Genomic DNA, 16,916 nt, shown 5'->3' on the forward strand with positions numbered 1-16,916 from the left:
GATATCAAAAACCCTACCAAAATGTATTCACTTTCAGTTTAGACTTTGATTGGTGGAAACAACCCCAAGGGGGGTACTATAATAGACTCTCCCTCATTGAATTCAACAAATAAGAGAAGCCCATTGAGTAATTAAATTAGCATCTTGCTCTTGATAACCTGCTTTCTGTTGATTCTTATGTCGCTTCCTTTCTCTCTAGAAAAACCGAGAAAACCAATTTAGAGATAGGTATTAGGGAAATGGGGGAGTGATTTCAATGAGGACAGGTTTTGCTAAGACGGAACTAGGTATATATAACAATAGCTTAATGACTGAGGAGAATACTGACTCGAATTTGCTGCGAGAGTCGCTGAACAGGTGGAATCAGAACCGAGCTCAGAACTCGCAAGGGTTCAATGAGTCTGCCAAGACGTTGTTTTCTGGGTTGGCAGACTCTATTAATGAGAGGGCTCAGGATGTGTATGCTCGGTTGCCGGTGTCGCGCCAGGACCTGATGGGTGGTGATGAGGAGCCCTCGTGGTTTACGCTGTCGCGTACTGAGCGGCTGATCTTGTTTGTGTGCTTTATACTGGGCTCAGCGGCGTGTTTCACTTTATGTGTCTTCTTGTTCCCTGTGTTGGCGATTAAGCCACGTAAATTCGGTATGCTGTGGTCAATGGGGTCTCTACTCTTTGTGCTTGCATTTGGTATATTTATGGGCCCAGTGGCGTACGTGAAGCATTTGACTTCTAGGGAGAGGTTGCCATTCACTATTTTCTTCTTTGGGTCATGTATCCTTACTTTATACTTTGCTGCAGTGGCCAAGAGTACGTTGTTGACTATACCATGTGCTGTGTTGGAGCTAATTGCTGTTCTGTACTATGCTATCTCGTACTTCCCATTCGGAGGTACAGGTCTCAGGATGATCAGCTCATTTGGGGTTAACACCGCTAGAGGTGCTCTTCATATTTAAAAATCCACAATAGGTTCTAACTAAAAGTATAACAAAGTAAAAAAAAATATATCTTCTGTTTTTGTATATGAATTCTATACATGATCTTATAAGGACTAACCGAACATCCAAAATGAAGTAGTAAAATTAAATAAAATGGTAAGAAAGGTTTAATAAATACTTTATCAAAACCAATGAAAAAGGAAAAGGTCACCTGCATAAAAGAATAAGGTCATAAAACATAATGGCATAAGAATTAAATGACTAAAAAAAAAAACATCAATAACTGAACGCTATGTCGGTTGTGGTATAAATCATAATACAGCCTCTTCATAAGTTGGAGGATCTTTACTCGGAGTCGCATGTGGAGGAATAGCACCGTCCTCATTGGTGGCCTTTGTAGTAAGAGAGTAATCCTTCTTAAAGAAAGGATTGGTCTCAGCCAATGGCCTCGAAGTAGGTGAGGTGGGTGTGCTTGTCCGGGGGCTCATTGCTGTATCACTTGGTCTTCTTATCTGTAATAGATCACGAGGAAGAGCTGGCGGAGATGACATTTGTGTTGCCATAATCCTATCAAGATTACTGAATCTACCACTGCTGGCTTCAGCAGATATAGAAGGTCTATGTGATCCAGGTTTCGGTAACCCGTTACCGCTGTTATAATCAAATGAGCCACTGGCAGCGTCTAATTGTATAGATGGTCCACTGAAAGAAGTGCTTCTGGATAAGTTAAGCTGCTGGATGGACAATAATTCAGGATCATATGAAGGTGACATAACTGGAGAGCCTATAGGTGAACCTATAGGTGACGCAGGCACGGATATGGCCTCTTCAAACGTAGGAGGTGCTGATAAATGAGCAGCATTGGGTAATGGAGTTTGCTCAGTTGTAGTAGTTGTGGTTGCCATATCATATGTAGGTAATTCCATATTGCCAGTGTTACATTGTTCGGAAACTAAGAATACCGGAGTATCAATTAGCACTTCGTAATGTCTCAACTTTGCTGGATTTTCCGGGTCTGGTTTACTGATACGAAGCATGACCTCCAATTTATGTCTGACATGTATGTTAGTGTAATGCAGACTATCGAGATACAATCCTCTTTTGCATCTATTAAGTTTTGTGTGGTGAAGAATCTCTTGTTGGGAATTAACTTTGAATTTTGTCTGATGGAATTTTGAAATTAAGTTTTTATTCTTTGCAGATTCCAAATTAATGTTATTATTATTACCGTACCTATCAGATGAACTGCTGCTTTTGCTAGGAGAAATGTTAGAGTCCGTTGAGTTCTTTATGTTTGCAAGGACCCCAAGTACACCGGTCTTATGATGTGTAGCTTGTTGTAACTCGGGGTTCGCAATACCTGTATAAACATCAATACCATATGGTGGGATAACTTTAGCGCTTTTCTTATCTAGGTCTAAGAAGCTTGGGAAGTCTAATGTTGTCTCCATAGTGATTGGCTCCACAATAGGGATTTCTTCTCCTTTATTTTTATCGTCTTTTACAGATCCGAAAGAAAGCAAGTTGTCATTAGTACAATTATCAACAATTTCCTCTCTTAGTGCCCTAGAACCCTTTTCCTTTGTTCTCACTTCTAAGAGAGCCAAGTTTCTTTCCTTTCTACGCTTTGATGTGAAATCTAGGTAGTAAGGGTTATATGGGTCCTTAGCCACTGGATCAATTTGGTCATATTCGTATTCTAGATTCTTACTAACAAATGTTACCTTTTCTGTAATGCTGACTCTCACTCTCTTCACAAAAATATTCTTGGCTATTGGTGCCAATTTTATCTTGATGGGCACTTTACTGTTCAATGAGACGTATTTCGATGCAAATGAAATTTCGTAAGACAATGCGTCTGACCATACCCTGTTGATATAAATCGGCTTATTAGCAGTAGAGATAGATATTGGTGGTGGTGTTCGTATGACTTTAACCGAGTACTCCGAGTACATTTCTCGTGGCTCTTCTATTTCTGGTAATTTGGCCTGATGGTTGTTTGGTAAATGTAAATGGTTCTTCACTTTCTTAAATAAGTTTACACCTTTGTGTGGAGGACTGCTAGACAAGCCCTTGACATCAGACTCCATATCCTTAAGGGAAGCAAGCGATGATGTCGAAGAGGCTGTACTTATAGGTATATTCAGTGAGGTGTTGTGTGATAAGCTACTAGAAGAGAGCGATCTCTTCACCGAGGTATCGAGACATTTGGTACCAACTTTCAGCTTGTAACTGACACGAGCAGAAGGTAGGTAAGTGGTCTCTGGAACATGATTTGAGAATATCACTGGGAGTAGGAAGACGTAGTTACCAGGTTCCAACATCTGTGGTCTTGAATTATTCAGTTCATCTAAAAACTGGGCTTTTATCCTATTCTTGTCTGTGTAAAATCTTTCTTCTATTGGTTTATTCTTGAAAATCTGGACCTGCCTGTTATTCTGTCTTTCAATAATCTGCATATCTGGGGAGACCATACTCGGTATATAGACATCGTAATTCGTATCGTTGAGACACCAATTTATATATCCTGCCTGATAGAACTCTTCAAAGAATGTCTTTGTAGGGGGCACACCTGCGTGCCAGTAAATTCTTATCCTTGAGCATAGTTCTACCTTGACGTCACTTAGTTTCATTGGGTTCTTGACGCTGAGGATCACTGCCACACTAAACGAGACCATTGAGGCATCCATCTCGATGGTTCTGTTAGTAGCTGATCCACTAGGTCTGCGTTGTGAAGAACTCGAGCCCGGTTCACTGCTATTGCCATTGCTCGGCCTTTGCATATCGAGGTACTCGTCAACAGCTCTCCTCCCGCCCATCTCAGTCCCACTAGTCGAGTTCTGGTTGCCATTTGAGTTCGAGTTTGCCGAGGTGGGCGTCTGCTGCTCCACATCATCCATGTCATCCACACCTATCTCGTTATTAGACTCACCACGTAACCCGTTCAGCCGCGCGAGATACTCATCGTCGTTAGTAGACACGGTAGGCAGGAACACGACGTCTCCACTTGTGGCCACACCGATACTGAAGTCGTCCCTGTTGAGAACTGGTTTCGGGTGGAGAAACCCACGGTTGCGGAGGTATTCAGCGAGGTACTCCTTGTTAAAGCTCTCCGGGAGGTACTTGAGCGCATCTGAGTGAACTGACCCATCATCAAACTCTAACACTGACCCATCATCATCCACCATCGAGGGTTTCCTCCTATCTTCTCCCCTGAAGTCCGGACTGGTTGCTCTAATCAACGGTCGATTATGATTCGGAGATTGAGGAGAGGTATGGTTGTTAATAGTACTACCGGCGGCAGCGCCGGTAGTACTATTATTAGTCCCACTTGCACTGGCACTCCCACTACCACTTGCACTCCCACTCGACGTCTGTATATTAGCATGGGTATGTCTCCTCTTACCCTTTTCATTAGCCATAGAGGTAGTACTATGTCTTCTCCCATTATCATGCCCCAACAGCGAGGACAACGCACTCTTAATAGTAGAGCTCCTCCTCCTATTAGTCATTTGAGATTATGTCGGTACGTTCTTCACTTATATGGTCACAGATTAATTTACAGCTTTAACAATCTACAAATGATTTTGATTAACTGCATATATATATATAATAGGGTCTTTCAACATCTTTCGCCCTATATAACAACCCACGTTAAATTGCACTGTGCGGCTTTTGACTCAACTGACCCTTTTAATCTTAGTTGTTACTATCTACGGATGTCACGGGGTATGATTCACGTATATCACGATATATCCGTGGGGGGTGATATAATATGGGTATTTGTATTATATATACAGTGGTATATTTACATTATATTATAATATTTGTATTATATATTTACCGTGGTAGGTGTATTAATATAGTTGTAGCAAGTTATTTTGTAGAATGTTCTTCTTCCGATGGTGTCTCCACTTCGCACCCAGGTTATGTTATTTTGGGCATCATGTGGTGTGAAGAAGGAAAAAAAAAATAAGAGGCTTCTCTACATTGTAAATATACAGGTTAGGCAAGGTTATTGATATTTGAAAGCATGACAAAAGAAAAGGACTAGTCTTTTCAGTGAAAAGCATCTGGTGATTGTTTGATGGGTGTATACACAATACTTATTATCTTGACAAGTTGTTGCTAAGCCCATTCAATTGCTACAATGTAAAAACAATTAGATGTAATGAGAAATTAAAAAAACAGCATATCTTGCTATAACTATATAAATCGAACGCTAGTTTTATCTTATTACAGAGCCAGTTCAAGTTTGTTTCTTTTATTATTTGGGTTATATACGACGCTATATTAAGCAGATGTCTACTGATCACCCATACTTGAAGGCTATTGCCTCGAGAAGGTCTATCTACGCTTTGAAGCCAGAACTACCGTGTGGTGTCACCATCAACGATGTTCAATCCATTGTTCAACTAGTCATCAAGGAGACACCTACCGCCCACAACTCTCAGCTTAACAGAGCTATCATCTTGACTGGTGAGACGCACAAGAAGGTCTGGGACTCTGTTTCCAACGCTATCGAAGGCCCGCGTAAGAAGAGGCCACAGTCCATCAGAGACGAGGCTTACGGTTCTGTCATCTTCTTCACCGACGACAAGACTACCGAGAAGTTACAAGCCGAGTTCCCAGTTTGGGCTGCCGCTTTCCCAAGATTGGCAGACCACGCCTCCGGTGCGGTACAAATAAGTTCTTGGACTGCTTTGGAAACTTTAGGTCTAGGTGGTCACTTGCAACATTACAACGATGCTGTTAAGGCCGCTTTGGGATCCCAGGTCCCAACCTCTTGGTCCGTGCATTCCCAATTGTGTTTTGGTACACCAATTGCTGGACCTATCGAAAAGACGTACATTGATAACTTTGTGAAGGTCTTGAATTAATGCTCACACACCTATATTACAGGAGAAACAACAAAAAAATAACATAAAAAACTTATTATTCTATATATGTAATAAGTTGTCAATCAATCTGTAATTATTATTAATTAAGTAGCATTAACCAGTTATCTGGATTCTCCCCCCTCTTATATTCATAAAAGCCGTGGTAACAAGGTAATATTTCAATTCATATTGAGGAATCCGCTGTCATCCTCAACGTTCTGTAAGGTAGCTGTTGAGCTACTAAATACACGTATGTTATAACGCATAATAATCATATTGTAACAGTTTATCCATACCAGATCAATACCTGTAGCAATGAAGGTCTACTATATGAAATGACCTACTGTGTTTTGTACTTATGTACATATAAAACCTAAATGTACAGTATATCATTTAATTCTCATTATACGTACCTGATGGCACCTTGGATAAGTTCAGGTACGGCGTTCTTGCCTCATCAGAGGTGTCGTTGAAGCTTATTCGTGTATGGAGTATTTACTGGCATTCATGCGATCAATTCATTATGGTGAATATATTTGAGTTGGGCCACCGGAATCTGGAGTTCTTTCTGAGGGTTAACGCAGCAGTTCTTCCATATGTTTTAAAGCTAGTTCTTCATGTAGTCCTCAATTAGTTCTGACTGCTTACAAGTGTATCCATCACGTGATATTTATATTTCTTAAAACCATAATACCAATGGTTGAGACCATTAAGCATCTATGTAGCCAAAAAAAAAAAAAGAGTAAACTTATGGTGGTGGTGTTGCAGATTGGAGCTGGTTGTTCATGTGCTCAACCTCTAGTTTGACCTTTGCGAGCCAGCGTTCCAATAGTTTGTCGTGCTCAGTACGTAACTGTTGGAGCTGGCTGGTGGCAACGTTGGTCTCTATGTGTGCAGATATAAGCTCGTCGTTGAGTCGTTCCATGTCCCGGTGTGTAACACGGAGCCGCTCCTCCAATACCTCTACCTCTTTGCCTCGTCTGTCCACCTCTGCCCTCAGAACCTCTGTTTCAAACTGATCCTCCGATTTACGTAGTTCCGTGTGTCCCTTAAAGAGATCTCGGTGTGCCTTCTCATACCGATCCCTTTCAATTAACCGATCACTTAATTCCATCACCTTATCTTGTATCATTACCTCTTTGTTCTTAGGTTATATTAATACTACATTGCAAAAATTTTATATGTAGCAGCTTTTTAAGGGAGAAAAGGCTTTTGTTACTCTTTATTATATAATTCACTTGTTGTAACGTTATAAGAACAAGGCAGAGATATTCCAAGCTCTAACATATTGAACTAAATGCAGGATGTTAACCAGGATACGTGGTATCAGAATGTATGGAACAGGTTGCCTCAGATAAGAAGACCTCCATTAGAGGTTAATGTGACTTCTACTACGCAGTACTCGCAACTCAACCGTGAACAAGTGGAGTATCTGGAGAATGAGGCCCTCACAGCGATCAAGAACAGGAACAGTACTTGGTGTTGGCTTCAGGAGTCTGGTAGACCTGGTGGTATAGTGAGTGTCCATGGAACGGACTCCCGTGTATTACCGTTGCCTTTGGCTCAGTACCCAGGCCCCACGTTCCCTGGGCAGTCCATCTACGTTAAACACTCGATGCTGCTTCCGGCTGAGTCACCTTTAGAGATATATCATGAGCAACCCTTGAGGACAAAGCTGGCAAATGCTGTTAAACACCATTACAACTTCCCAAATGAAAGACATTTGTACCTTAGGAAGCAAATAAACGATAACACTGCCAAGGGTCACTACACAGCTGTGCGAGGAAGGAAAGTACTCGTGGTGTCCGTGGTATCAATGTTGCCAGATAAATACGAGAAAGCCACGCTGGGAAAGCAGCCCAGCGCTCATTACCTCAGTTCCAAATTTGTCAGTACATTGAAACATGAGGACCCAAAAGAAGTGATCTCTTTGTCACTGGAGGTCAATACAGAGAACAATGCTGACGAGATGTTTGAATCGCTGTTGCAAGTGTTTAATAACTGGAAGTTCAAGTTTAAAGATGCGGGTTCAATCTTTATACTCGGAGTTTACAACACTGTCCCGTTGGCTATCAAGCTCACAAGACACATGATTTCCAATAGCCAGGAGTTTGGGTTCACTGAGGCTACGCCGATTGGATTAATGGCTTTTGAGTCATGCCTTGGTGGCTATAGGTTCTGGGACCATAGTATTGATATAAGTAGTACCACAGAACAAGATATCGACAAGTTACAACAGGCCCGGGAGAAACAATTGTACCAAGGTTGCTCCACACTACAACAGGACTCCCTATCAAACATTAAACAGTACTGTTCGATGGAATCAGAGCAATCCCGTCAAGTCCAGAAGGATCTGGACTGGATACTTTATCATTGGGACCTATTCAGAATGACATTTGTCGGTAAAGTATACGATAATTTCATGACTATATCGCAAAAATTGGCAATGGATTACGTGCATCCTAAAATTATGCGTTCTATATGGTGTAATGGAAAGTACCTTGGTATTGATCCTCACACACCAGCGAAGATGAACATTCCAGACAACCATCTGAAAACCATCAAGTTCGACTGCAATGTGCAAGTACCGAAGGAACGTGTTTTTGAGTTAGCCCTCTTACAGATCATTTTATTAGCATTGAATTTAGGTTACACCAGTGGCACTTCGCTGGCGAAGCTTATTGGTCCCTATTTCATCTCACGATCATATAATGACAACACAATCCCTGCTAATGTTCGCAAGCAACAGCAGTATGACTTGAAGATATGGCTGCAAGAAATGGAGGAGAAGTGGAAAGATGTAAACACTAGGGCAAGCTACATGGACGAGATGTCTACCCACGTCTCATCTGTACATTCCTTTCTAGAATTCACATTTTATCAAGCCATGAAAAGCCCAGACCTAGTAGAAATCAGGTCCGATGTCTACGACGATGACTCAGTCTACAAACTGTTCCTGGAGAATACCACTGTGACTAAATCACCGATTTACAAGAAGCCTCTGTTGTTGCACCAGGACCAGTACATGCCATCGAGCATCTTCGATCGCGCAAACCAATACGACCTTGTATGGAAATTCCACGAGTTCCTCTCCAATTTCGTCTCTGCACGAAACTTGCCTAGACAAAACTTCCCACCGTTGCTCTCTGTATCTATCACACTGGATTATTCGTTCTGGAGGTATATATACCCAGACAACGACTCCTTTCACCGTACCACAGAAGAAGCCCGCCGCAAGCTCACCCAACTCTGGGAAAGCTACGCCGACTGGGACCCCCCAATAAGAGGCCTTAAGAAACTACAAAACATACTAAGCGTGCTCTCTATATACAAAGAACCCTCCAAGTTCATCGAAGACATACAACGCAAGCTATAAACTACTTTATTGCATCAAGTTATAGAACAATCGAATACATATATCATGTTTATAGTTAGTTAAAATAACCAATATTGAATATTTTTGAATATTTAAATGGTGGCTCTAACGAGATTCGAACTTGGGAGCTTTTAAAAATGTTGGGGGCCAAAATTTTTTTTTTTATAATTTTTTGTTGGAGAGGAGAGTTGTTGGATTTCGAGCTGATAGTGAATATATTGTTGGGGTATCCTATTCTATATAAATACTAGTCTGATCTACCTATTCCCTGTCGATATATTAGATATTGTAAAAAAGATAAAGGGACCCCTTCTACCAAAGAAGAAAGTAAGAAAAAAAAATGAGTGTTGAAGAATTTGCACCTTCGTATTACTACTATGTGGATCCTGAGGTTACGTACCAGCCACAACAGCCTAACCCGTTGGATGATCTGATTTCAGTCTATCATTTGGATGATATATCTAGGCAGGTGGCTCGTACCAATGAGGATGGTACTAAGGCCGTGAAGCTGCGGAAGTCGTACAAGAACCAGATTGGTGATTTATCTGGGAAGTTCTCGACGATACCGAACCGTGAGAACCGTAAAGGAGGTGAGATTGCACATATATTGTTCCAGAACAACCCTGATATGATGAACCAGGTGCATAGAAGTCCTGAGATGAATGAGGAGCAGTGGAGGGAAGCGATGATGACTGTTGATGCGTCGCTGTTTCAAGGTCAGAATATGGATTGGAACGTATGTCAGAAAGTGTTATCTCAGTTCGATAGGTCATTTCCTACAGAGTTTCAAACTGATCCTAATTTCCATGTTGATGATTTGGCATTTGATCTAGATGGTACTGGTAAAACTAATAGTAAGAAACGTAAGAACAAGTCGAACGGTAGTTCGATGGCTACACCTAACAGTGAGATGCAAGATGATGTTAAGAGGAGAAGATTGGAATGATTATAAAAATAAATTTAAAACATTAATACCCTCATATGATTGATTTCAAATACTAATTAATACTATTCCTTTGAATTGAACCAAATACTAAAAAACTAAAAAAAAAAAAAATTAATTATAATATAAGAAGGCTTAATAGCTTTCCTAGTAACGACTCACACCTTTTAATTCATCATTTAAGTATACAAAAGGATGGAAAATATAATGATCAAAAAATACATCTCCAGAATTAAGTTAGATAGACCTTTTTTTATACAAAGAACTACTAAAGTTTACATAAGTTTTTATCTCTATTGAATTTTAAAACAATTTATTGATACGACAATAATATCAATACATACTCTAAAACATATTTAGTCTTCTAAAGTACTTGAACCACTTAGGTTCTACGAGGATACACTCTGCTTGGACATGTGGTTCTTTCTCACCCCATAAACCTGGCAATACATGCTGTTCATTATATACTTGGAGGTTGCCGTCGATAATACACTTCCTGCCCTTGGATTCTCTAACTGAAGCAGTTAGTATCACTGTAGAGTCCGCTGGGATGTCTCTATTAAACTTCAAGCTTAGTTTGGCGGTGACTCCACGTTTACTAGGTAGTCTGGGGAACCCACAGTAGCAAAGGGCCTCGTCCATTAATAGTGAGATAATACCCTTGTGTACTTCGCCCTTTTCATTACCTAGGTCCTTTCCCAGATGGTAGAATACAGTCAGTTTACCCTCAGTTTCATTTAGGAAGATTAGCGGATCTATCTCCAGTTTATCCTTGCCAAATAGAATGCCTTGCCCTACGTGGTACGGTTTGTGACCTGCCGGAATCTTGTCACTCTGCCGCGACTGCTGCATATTTTGATCCTGTCTAAGCTGCTGGTACAACCGTGACTCTGTTATCTTCTGGATGACATCAGACCGAGGTAAAACCTGAGTTTCTACGGTATTCTGTTTACCTTTGTTTAGTGTTATGGCACCTGCTTCATCAGGCCATGCCTTCATGAAAGTAGCAACTCCAAGACCGAAACCTAAAGTGGGCAACACAACTGTTCTATTCAATAAACGAAATGCCATCTTACAGCCTTTTACAGTTATATATTTATCTGTCTTGTGTAATGAAGACCACCCTTTGAAATAAGAGTTAGGTTTCTCTTTCAAAATGTGCGATGAAGCTAATTTCGGAGTTTATAACCCCAGTTACGATACAGGTGATATTTTGGATAATGTAAAAGAGAGAATATAAATATTTATTATTTTAATGGTTACAACTTCTTTATAGAATTCTATAAGATATAAGAGGGTAAAACACATAACTGAAATGTTAGAGCTACGCCTCTACAAGGCTGGTATCGTAAATGACTTCTAAGTCCTGATAATCCGGTGTACTTTTGATTTGTAGACCGTGTTCATTGGCTAAATGTAGCAGACAAATGAAACAAAAACTGGTAGATAAATCTTTCAAAGTATCCGGAGAATAGAACTTGCTTAAATTCTTGGTGATGTCCGTAAAGGTGAATGTGATCACTGTTTCGCTAGCTTCAGTTTTGTCTGCGACAACGCTCTTAACTGACAACCAAATATTTTTCTTTAGTCTTCTTACATCAACTTTCTTGGAAACACGTGAGTAATTAACCTTGGCTTCAGGTTGATGCAGTTTTAACATATCCTCTTGTGTTTGTGGGAAAAGACCTTTATCGCTTTCTTCTCCAATTGAGTTCTCCTCGAATGCCTGGTTAAAGTCTATACCGTCGTCTTCGAATGGATTTTCGACCGCAGCGCCTATGATTCTACTGTCTTCAGGTTCGTCGTCGTTTCCGTTGGCTTCATTCTCTTGTCTTTCATAATTGTCTGCCCAGAACTGTTCGTCGGCTATTTCAGGCACATTATCCAAGTCATTCTCTCCAGAAGTGGGCGATATTATCTCTGATTTCTTTGATCTAACCTTCTTCTTGAATATTGACATTTTAGCATCGGGTTTGATAAATAAACTAGTGATCTTGGCAGTGGAAAAATGATAGTCATTTGGGAGTAAATAATGTGTGTCGTCAAATCTAGATTTTTGGGGCATGTCAATTGCTGTTCGCTTTTTACTTTCAAAAACTTTATCCTCAATTTCAGGGTCCATTTCTAAAAAGTTTACTTCAAACGCTTTCTTCTTGTCCTTTTTACTGTCTGCCTGGTTCTTTTTACCATCATCACCTGTGCCTGATGGTGCGGGTTTATTTTCTGTGCTAGAAGTTTTGTTATCCACTGCATTGACCTTTTTGTAATTTGAGACTTTCCAATGTTCTCTACCTCTCCAATTTTTATTCATTTTCTCGTCAAAATAGGCCATCAAATCTTGCTCCATTATACTACCCATAATTGAATCAATATTGTCATCAGCATCATCATCTGACAGCGAATCTTCGTTGCCATTGTTATCATCAAATACATTATCATTTACCGATAAGTTGTCATCCATTTCATGGTGTATCGAGTATTCCAATTCCTCATTTATCCCAGTGTCAAAATCTTTAATTCCCCCATCGTCATTTTCAGGAATAGCTTCTTTAAGTTCTTCTTCAGTAAGGAAGTTATCAAACTTGTTGTTAACACTGTCAATAAAACCCTTCGCCTGATTTATGTCAGCCACAACATTACGAAGATTTTTCAATGATGGCGAGATATCCGATACAGCTATATCATCGAATTTGATAAATTCGATCCCAAGCCCCAGAACTTCATCATCCATTGAATACTGGAAATTATTTGAAAAAGACTTATTTAAAGTTAAGTCAGCTTTACTATCCTCTTCTATGATACTGTTAGTCAACCTACTTGTCTCCGAGTTAATTTCTGTCTCCCTCGTAACATCACCAGCTTCATTGCTCTCAGCTACCTCTGAATACCGTTGATCTACGGTCTCGTCCTTTTCGCTGATGGTATCTAATGGCTTATTTTCAGAGCTGTTATTCATTGACGCATCAAATACGACTCTGCCTGTTTCATCAACGCTCAAAGTATTCAGTAATAGACTTTTTGCACCACCTTCATCAAAATCCACAAGCGCCTTCTTGAACAAGGGATCAATACTCAGCTCTTGATCCAATTCCTTCATTCTTATGGTGTCAAATTCTACCAGAGTGGTCTCTAACACACGATTATGTACTCTTCTCTTCCTTAAATATTCATCTGAACCGTTTCCAACAGGAAGCCCTGTAAGTGGATCGATCTCTACACTGTCATTACCAGCTTCATTTCCTCCTTCAGCATCAGTTCCAGCCTCATAAGTACCTTTACCCTCATTAGCTTTCCTCTGAGAAAGACCACTCAATAACTTACCGGTTTCCGACGTAACGGAGTCCACCCTCGATGAGTAGATCTTGACACAACCGTCCAGAGTCGCCGATGCTTTCTGGAAGTTTATATTATTCTCTGAGTCTCGTAAAACGTTCAGATCATAGAAATAATCTATTAGTGCAAAGTTCCAACTATTCCGAGAGTTGATTTTGTTGTCTGTAGCCATCTTAATCCACTCCTCGAAGTTCGCGAGTACAGTTGATCTGTTGGTAAACAAACCCTCATCTTCGAGCTGCGACATGCCTATGAAAAGCGAACAACTATCCTATATGCTTGAGAAGCGTGTAATCCTGTCCTCTTGATAAATATAATCAAGAACTGTGTAACAATGCTAAAATAGCTCACGTAACTACAAATCTTTATACTACCCACAGATCTGGCAAGTACGCTTCACAAAATGGCAAATAAAGCATATAAAATCTATCTTGGTACGAAAGTCATATGCAGTCGTGTATTATTACATATATTATATACAATTATAGAGTTAAGACCAACCATAACTTTTATCTTAAAGAAAGGTTTAGTTATATTTAATGAGAGGATATGTTTATATACATTTGTTCTCAGATATAATAAGTAGATGGGAGTGAAAAATAATATTAATAAAAATAATAATAATAATCAAAAGAGGTTTTTTTTTACCAGTAATTAATTCCCAACAATTTTCTTCTTTAACACTTTCTACTTTTTTATTTTTTTTTTAATAGTAATAATTTTTATTGAATATTATCTTAATTTTGATTAAATATTTCTTATCCCCTTTGTATTTAGTGGAGTATAATGTTTTTGTTGTTGATTATTTGACAGAGTGATACAAAAAAAATAAAAAATATAAATGATAAAAGAAAATAATTGAAATAAAATTATTTTTATTTTGTTTTTCTTCTTAGAATATAAAAAAAGACCATACCAAAATATTTACAATATTGACTAGTTGAAATATGTCTCGATTTTCTCTTTAAACATGGAGCTTTTTTTTTGTTTTTTATTAATATAAGTTTTTTCTTTGACGGTTAAGGTGAAAATGAGAATAATATCTTGAATAAAAGGAATAGTAAATGAGAATAATGCAACAAAGCAAACAATAAAAAAAGAAGACAAGAAATTAACATAAGAACCACAGCAATTTATTAATGTAGGTGAGGATCTGACTGCGTAATCAGCAAAAAAAAAAAGTATGGTAGAAAAGTCAAACAAAAAAATATAAAAATAAAAAAACTTTTTGAGATATAGATAACATGCAATATATCTACAACGATAATTTTCTTATTTTTCTTGTTGTTTTATGTTTCCACTGTTGTTGTTATCTTAGCTCAATACCTTTATAGCAGTCATGGGTCTCATAATATATCACAACATTATAATAACTATGTTGTAGTCTGTTTGTTCTTACCTTTTCTCTATTAGTTCTTTGTTAAATTTAAAAGGTAGCGACGAAGGACTCAGTAGCGCTCTTTAGAGAGGCCAATAGGTCCTTGGTCAATTCACCCTTGTCTCTGATATCATTCAAGATGTTTTCGTGGTTAGCCTTCAAGTAAGCCAAGAAAGACTTTTCAAATTCACCAATTCTACCTAGATCGATAGAATCTAGGTAACCGTTGACACCGGCGTAGATCAATGGGACTTGTTCTTCTGCGGACAATGGAGAGTATTGGTTTTGTTTCAACAATTGGGTCAATCTTTCACCTCTGACCAAAGTTTGCTTGGTGGAAGCGTCCAAGTCGGAACCGAATTGAGCGAAAGCGGCGACTTCTCTGTATTGGGCCAAGAACAGCTTCAAGGAACCGGCAACTTGCTTCAAAGCCTTAACTTGGGCGGCGGAACCGACACGAGAGACGGACAAACCGACGTTAATGGCAGGTCTGATACCCTTGTAGAACAATTCTGCTTCCAAGAAAATTTGACCATCGGTAATGGAGATAACGTTGGTTGGAATATAAGCGGAGACATCACCACCTTGGGTTTCAATAACTGGCAAGGCGGTCAAGGAACCGGAACCTTCTTTCTCGGACATCTTAGCGGCTCTCTCTAGCAATCTGGAGTGCAAGTAGAAAACATCACCTGGGTAAGCTTCACGACCAGGAGGACGTCTCAACAATAGGGACAATTGACGGTATGCGACGGCTTGCTTGGACAAATCGTCGTAGACAATCAAGGCGTGCTTACCGTTGTCTCTGAACCATTCACCAATGGAGGCGGCGGTGAAAGGAGCCAAGTATTGTAGTGGAGCTGCTTCAGAGGCAGTAGCGGCGACGATGATGGAGTACTTCAAGGCGTCGTGTTGTTCCAAAGTTTGGACCAATTGGGCCACGGTAGATCTCTTTTGACCAATGGCGACGTAGACACAGTACAACTTCTTGGACTCGTCGTTACCATCGTTCCATCTCTTCTGGTTCAAGATGGTATCCAAGGCCACAGCAGTCTTACCGGTTTGACGATCACCGATAATCAACTCTCTCTGACCTCTACCGATTGGAACCAAGGCATCAACGGCCTTTAGACCAGTCTGCACAGGCTCGTGAACAGATCTTCTTGGCAAGATACCTGGGGCCTTAACTTGGGCTCTCGAAGTACCAACAGACTCGATAGGACCCTTACCATCGATAGGGTTACCCAAAGCATCGACAACTCTACCAAGCAAACCTGGACCGACTGGAACATCGACAATCTTACCGGTTCTCTTGACAATCTCACCTTCCTTGACCAATCTGTCAGAACCAAACAACACAATACCAACTTGGCCTGGCTCCAAGTTAAGAGCCATACCCTTGACACCAGACGCAAACTCAACCAACTCCTCGGCCTGAATGTTGTTCAAACCAAAGACACGAGCAATACCATCACCGACAGCTAAGACACGACCAGTCTCGTTCAATTGAGCCTCATCAGAAACACCTCTGATACGCTCCTCCAAAATAGAAGAAACCTCAGTTGGAGAGGCCTTCGCAGACGCAAATCTAACATTTCTCACTCTAGAGACAGTTCTCAAAGTACGTAAACCTGTACGTGATAGCATTTTTCTTTTACTATATTTTATTCTATTTTGGTTTATCCAAAATCTTTCTTTTCCTTCCTATTTAGAATAGTTTTAAAGTCAAAGATGTTTAAAAACCTCTTTTAATAGTCCTTTCAAGACCATTTTAATAAATAAAAAATCCCTGGTTTAACATTGGTTCCCTCTTGCTTCTTGCTTCTTCCCTCTCTCTCTCACGCTGGGGGGCTCTGTTCCTTCAGCTTAAGGCCCTCTCTCTCTCGTCTCTCTCTCTCGTCTCTGCTCCCCTTCTGCTGCTTTTTCTAGGCGTTCAATATGATCCTCGACGGTGATTGGCTGTTATCTTTTTATTTTGGGTTATTTTTTGGGTTTCATGCTTACCCTGCTCGGGTTTTTTTTTTTCAAATTCTCTTTGTGGGGTGGCCGTAAGTTATAAGTACATCCATAGAACG

General features: G+C 39.9%; 9 protein-coding genes across 9 annotated transcripts; 4 read left to right on the forward strand and 5 right to left on the reverse strand.

The window, feature by feature from the left end:
- Positions 1-307: 307 nt before the first annotated feature.
- Positions 308-952, forward strand: SFT2 (Sft2p; the record flags this gene model as incomplete). Its single annotated transcript, XM_071053349.1, has 1 exon — positions 308-952. The coding sequence occupies one exon, from the start codon at positions 308-310 to the stop codon at positions 950-952; it is 645 nt and encodes a 214-aa protein (XP_070910757.1).
- Positions 953-1,245: 293 nt separating this feature from the next.
- On the reverse strand, positions 1,246-4,446 carry ECM21 (Ecm21p; the record flags this gene model as incomplete). The annotated part of the gene is made up of 1 exon (XM_071053350.1): positions 1,246-4,446. The coding sequence occupies one exon, from the start codon at positions 4,444-4,446 to the stop codon at positions 1,246-1,248; it is 3,201 nt and encodes a 1,066-aa protein (XP_070910758.1).
- Positions 4,447-5,235: 789 nt separating this feature from the next.
- RNJ42_03187 (nitroreductase family protein) lies at positions 5,236-5,814 on the forward strand (the record flags this gene model as incomplete). Its single annotated transcript, XM_071053351.1, has 1 exon — positions 5,236-5,814. One exon carries the CDS (start codon positions 5,236-5,238, stop codon positions 5,812-5,814), a length of 579 nt encoding a protein of 192 aa, XP_070910759.1.
- A 748-nt stretch (positions 5,815-6,562) lies between these two features.
- On the reverse strand, positions 6,563-6,946 carry ATG16 (Atg16p; the record flags this gene model as incomplete). The annotated part of the gene is made up of 1 exon (XM_071053352.1): positions 6,563-6,946. The coding sequence occupies one exon, from the start codon at positions 6,944-6,946 to the stop codon at positions 6,563-6,565; it is 384 nt and encodes a 127-aa protein (XP_070910760.1).
- Positions 6,947-7,111: 165 nt separating this feature from the next.
- On the forward strand, positions 7,112-9,190 carry CVM1 (Cvm1p; the record flags this gene model as incomplete). Its single annotated transcript, XM_071053353.1, has 1 exon — positions 7,112-9,190. The coding sequence occupies one exon, from the start codon at positions 7,112-7,114 to the stop codon at positions 9,188-9,190; it is 2,079 nt and encodes a 692-aa protein (XP_070910761.1).
- Positions 9,191-9,530: 340 nt separating this feature from the next.
- On the forward strand, positions 9,531-10,136 carry ROX3 (Rox3p; the record flags this gene model as incomplete). Its single annotated transcript, XM_071053354.1, has 1 exon — positions 9,531-10,136. One exon carries the CDS (start codon positions 9,531-9,533, stop codon positions 10,134-10,136), a length of 606 nt encoding a protein of 201 aa, XP_070910762.1.
- A 342-nt stretch (positions 10,137-10,478) lies between these two features.
- On the reverse strand, positions 10,479-11,204 carry MRX3 (Mrx3p; the record flags this gene model as incomplete). The annotated part of the gene is made up of 1 exon (XM_071053355.1): positions 10,479-11,204. One exon carries the CDS (start codon positions 11,202-11,204, stop codon positions 10,479-10,481), a length of 726 nt encoding a protein of 241 aa, XP_070910763.1.
- Positions 11,205-11,457: 253 nt separating this feature from the next.
- On the reverse strand, positions 11,458-13,713 carry BRN1 (condensin subunit BRN1; the record flags this gene model as incomplete). Its single annotated transcript, XM_071053356.1, has 1 exon — positions 11,458-13,713. The coding sequence occupies one exon, from the start codon at positions 13,711-13,713 to the stop codon at positions 11,458-11,460; it is 2,256 nt and encodes a 751-aa protein (XP_070910764.1).
- Positions 13,714-14,892: 1,179 nt separating this feature from the next.
- On the reverse strand, positions 14,893-16,488 carry ATP1 (F1F0 ATP synthase subunit alpha; the record flags this gene model as incomplete). The annotated part of the gene is made up of 1 exon (XM_071053357.1): positions 14,893-16,488. One exon carries the CDS (start codon positions 16,486-16,488, stop codon positions 14,893-14,895), a length of 1,596 nt encoding a protein of 531 aa, XP_070910765.1.
- Between the last annotated feature and the right edge of the window lie 428 nt (positions 16,489-16,916).

This window comes from Nakaseomyces bracarensis, assembly GCF_045282275.1.
Source record: "Nakaseomyces bracarensis strain CBM3 chromosome Unknown Scaff11_0, whole genome shotgun sequence".
Classification (NCBI taxonomy): domain Eukaryota; kingdom Fungi; phylum Ascomycota; class Saccharomycetes; order Saccharomycetales; family Saccharomycetaceae; genus Nakaseomyces; species Nakaseomyces bracarensis.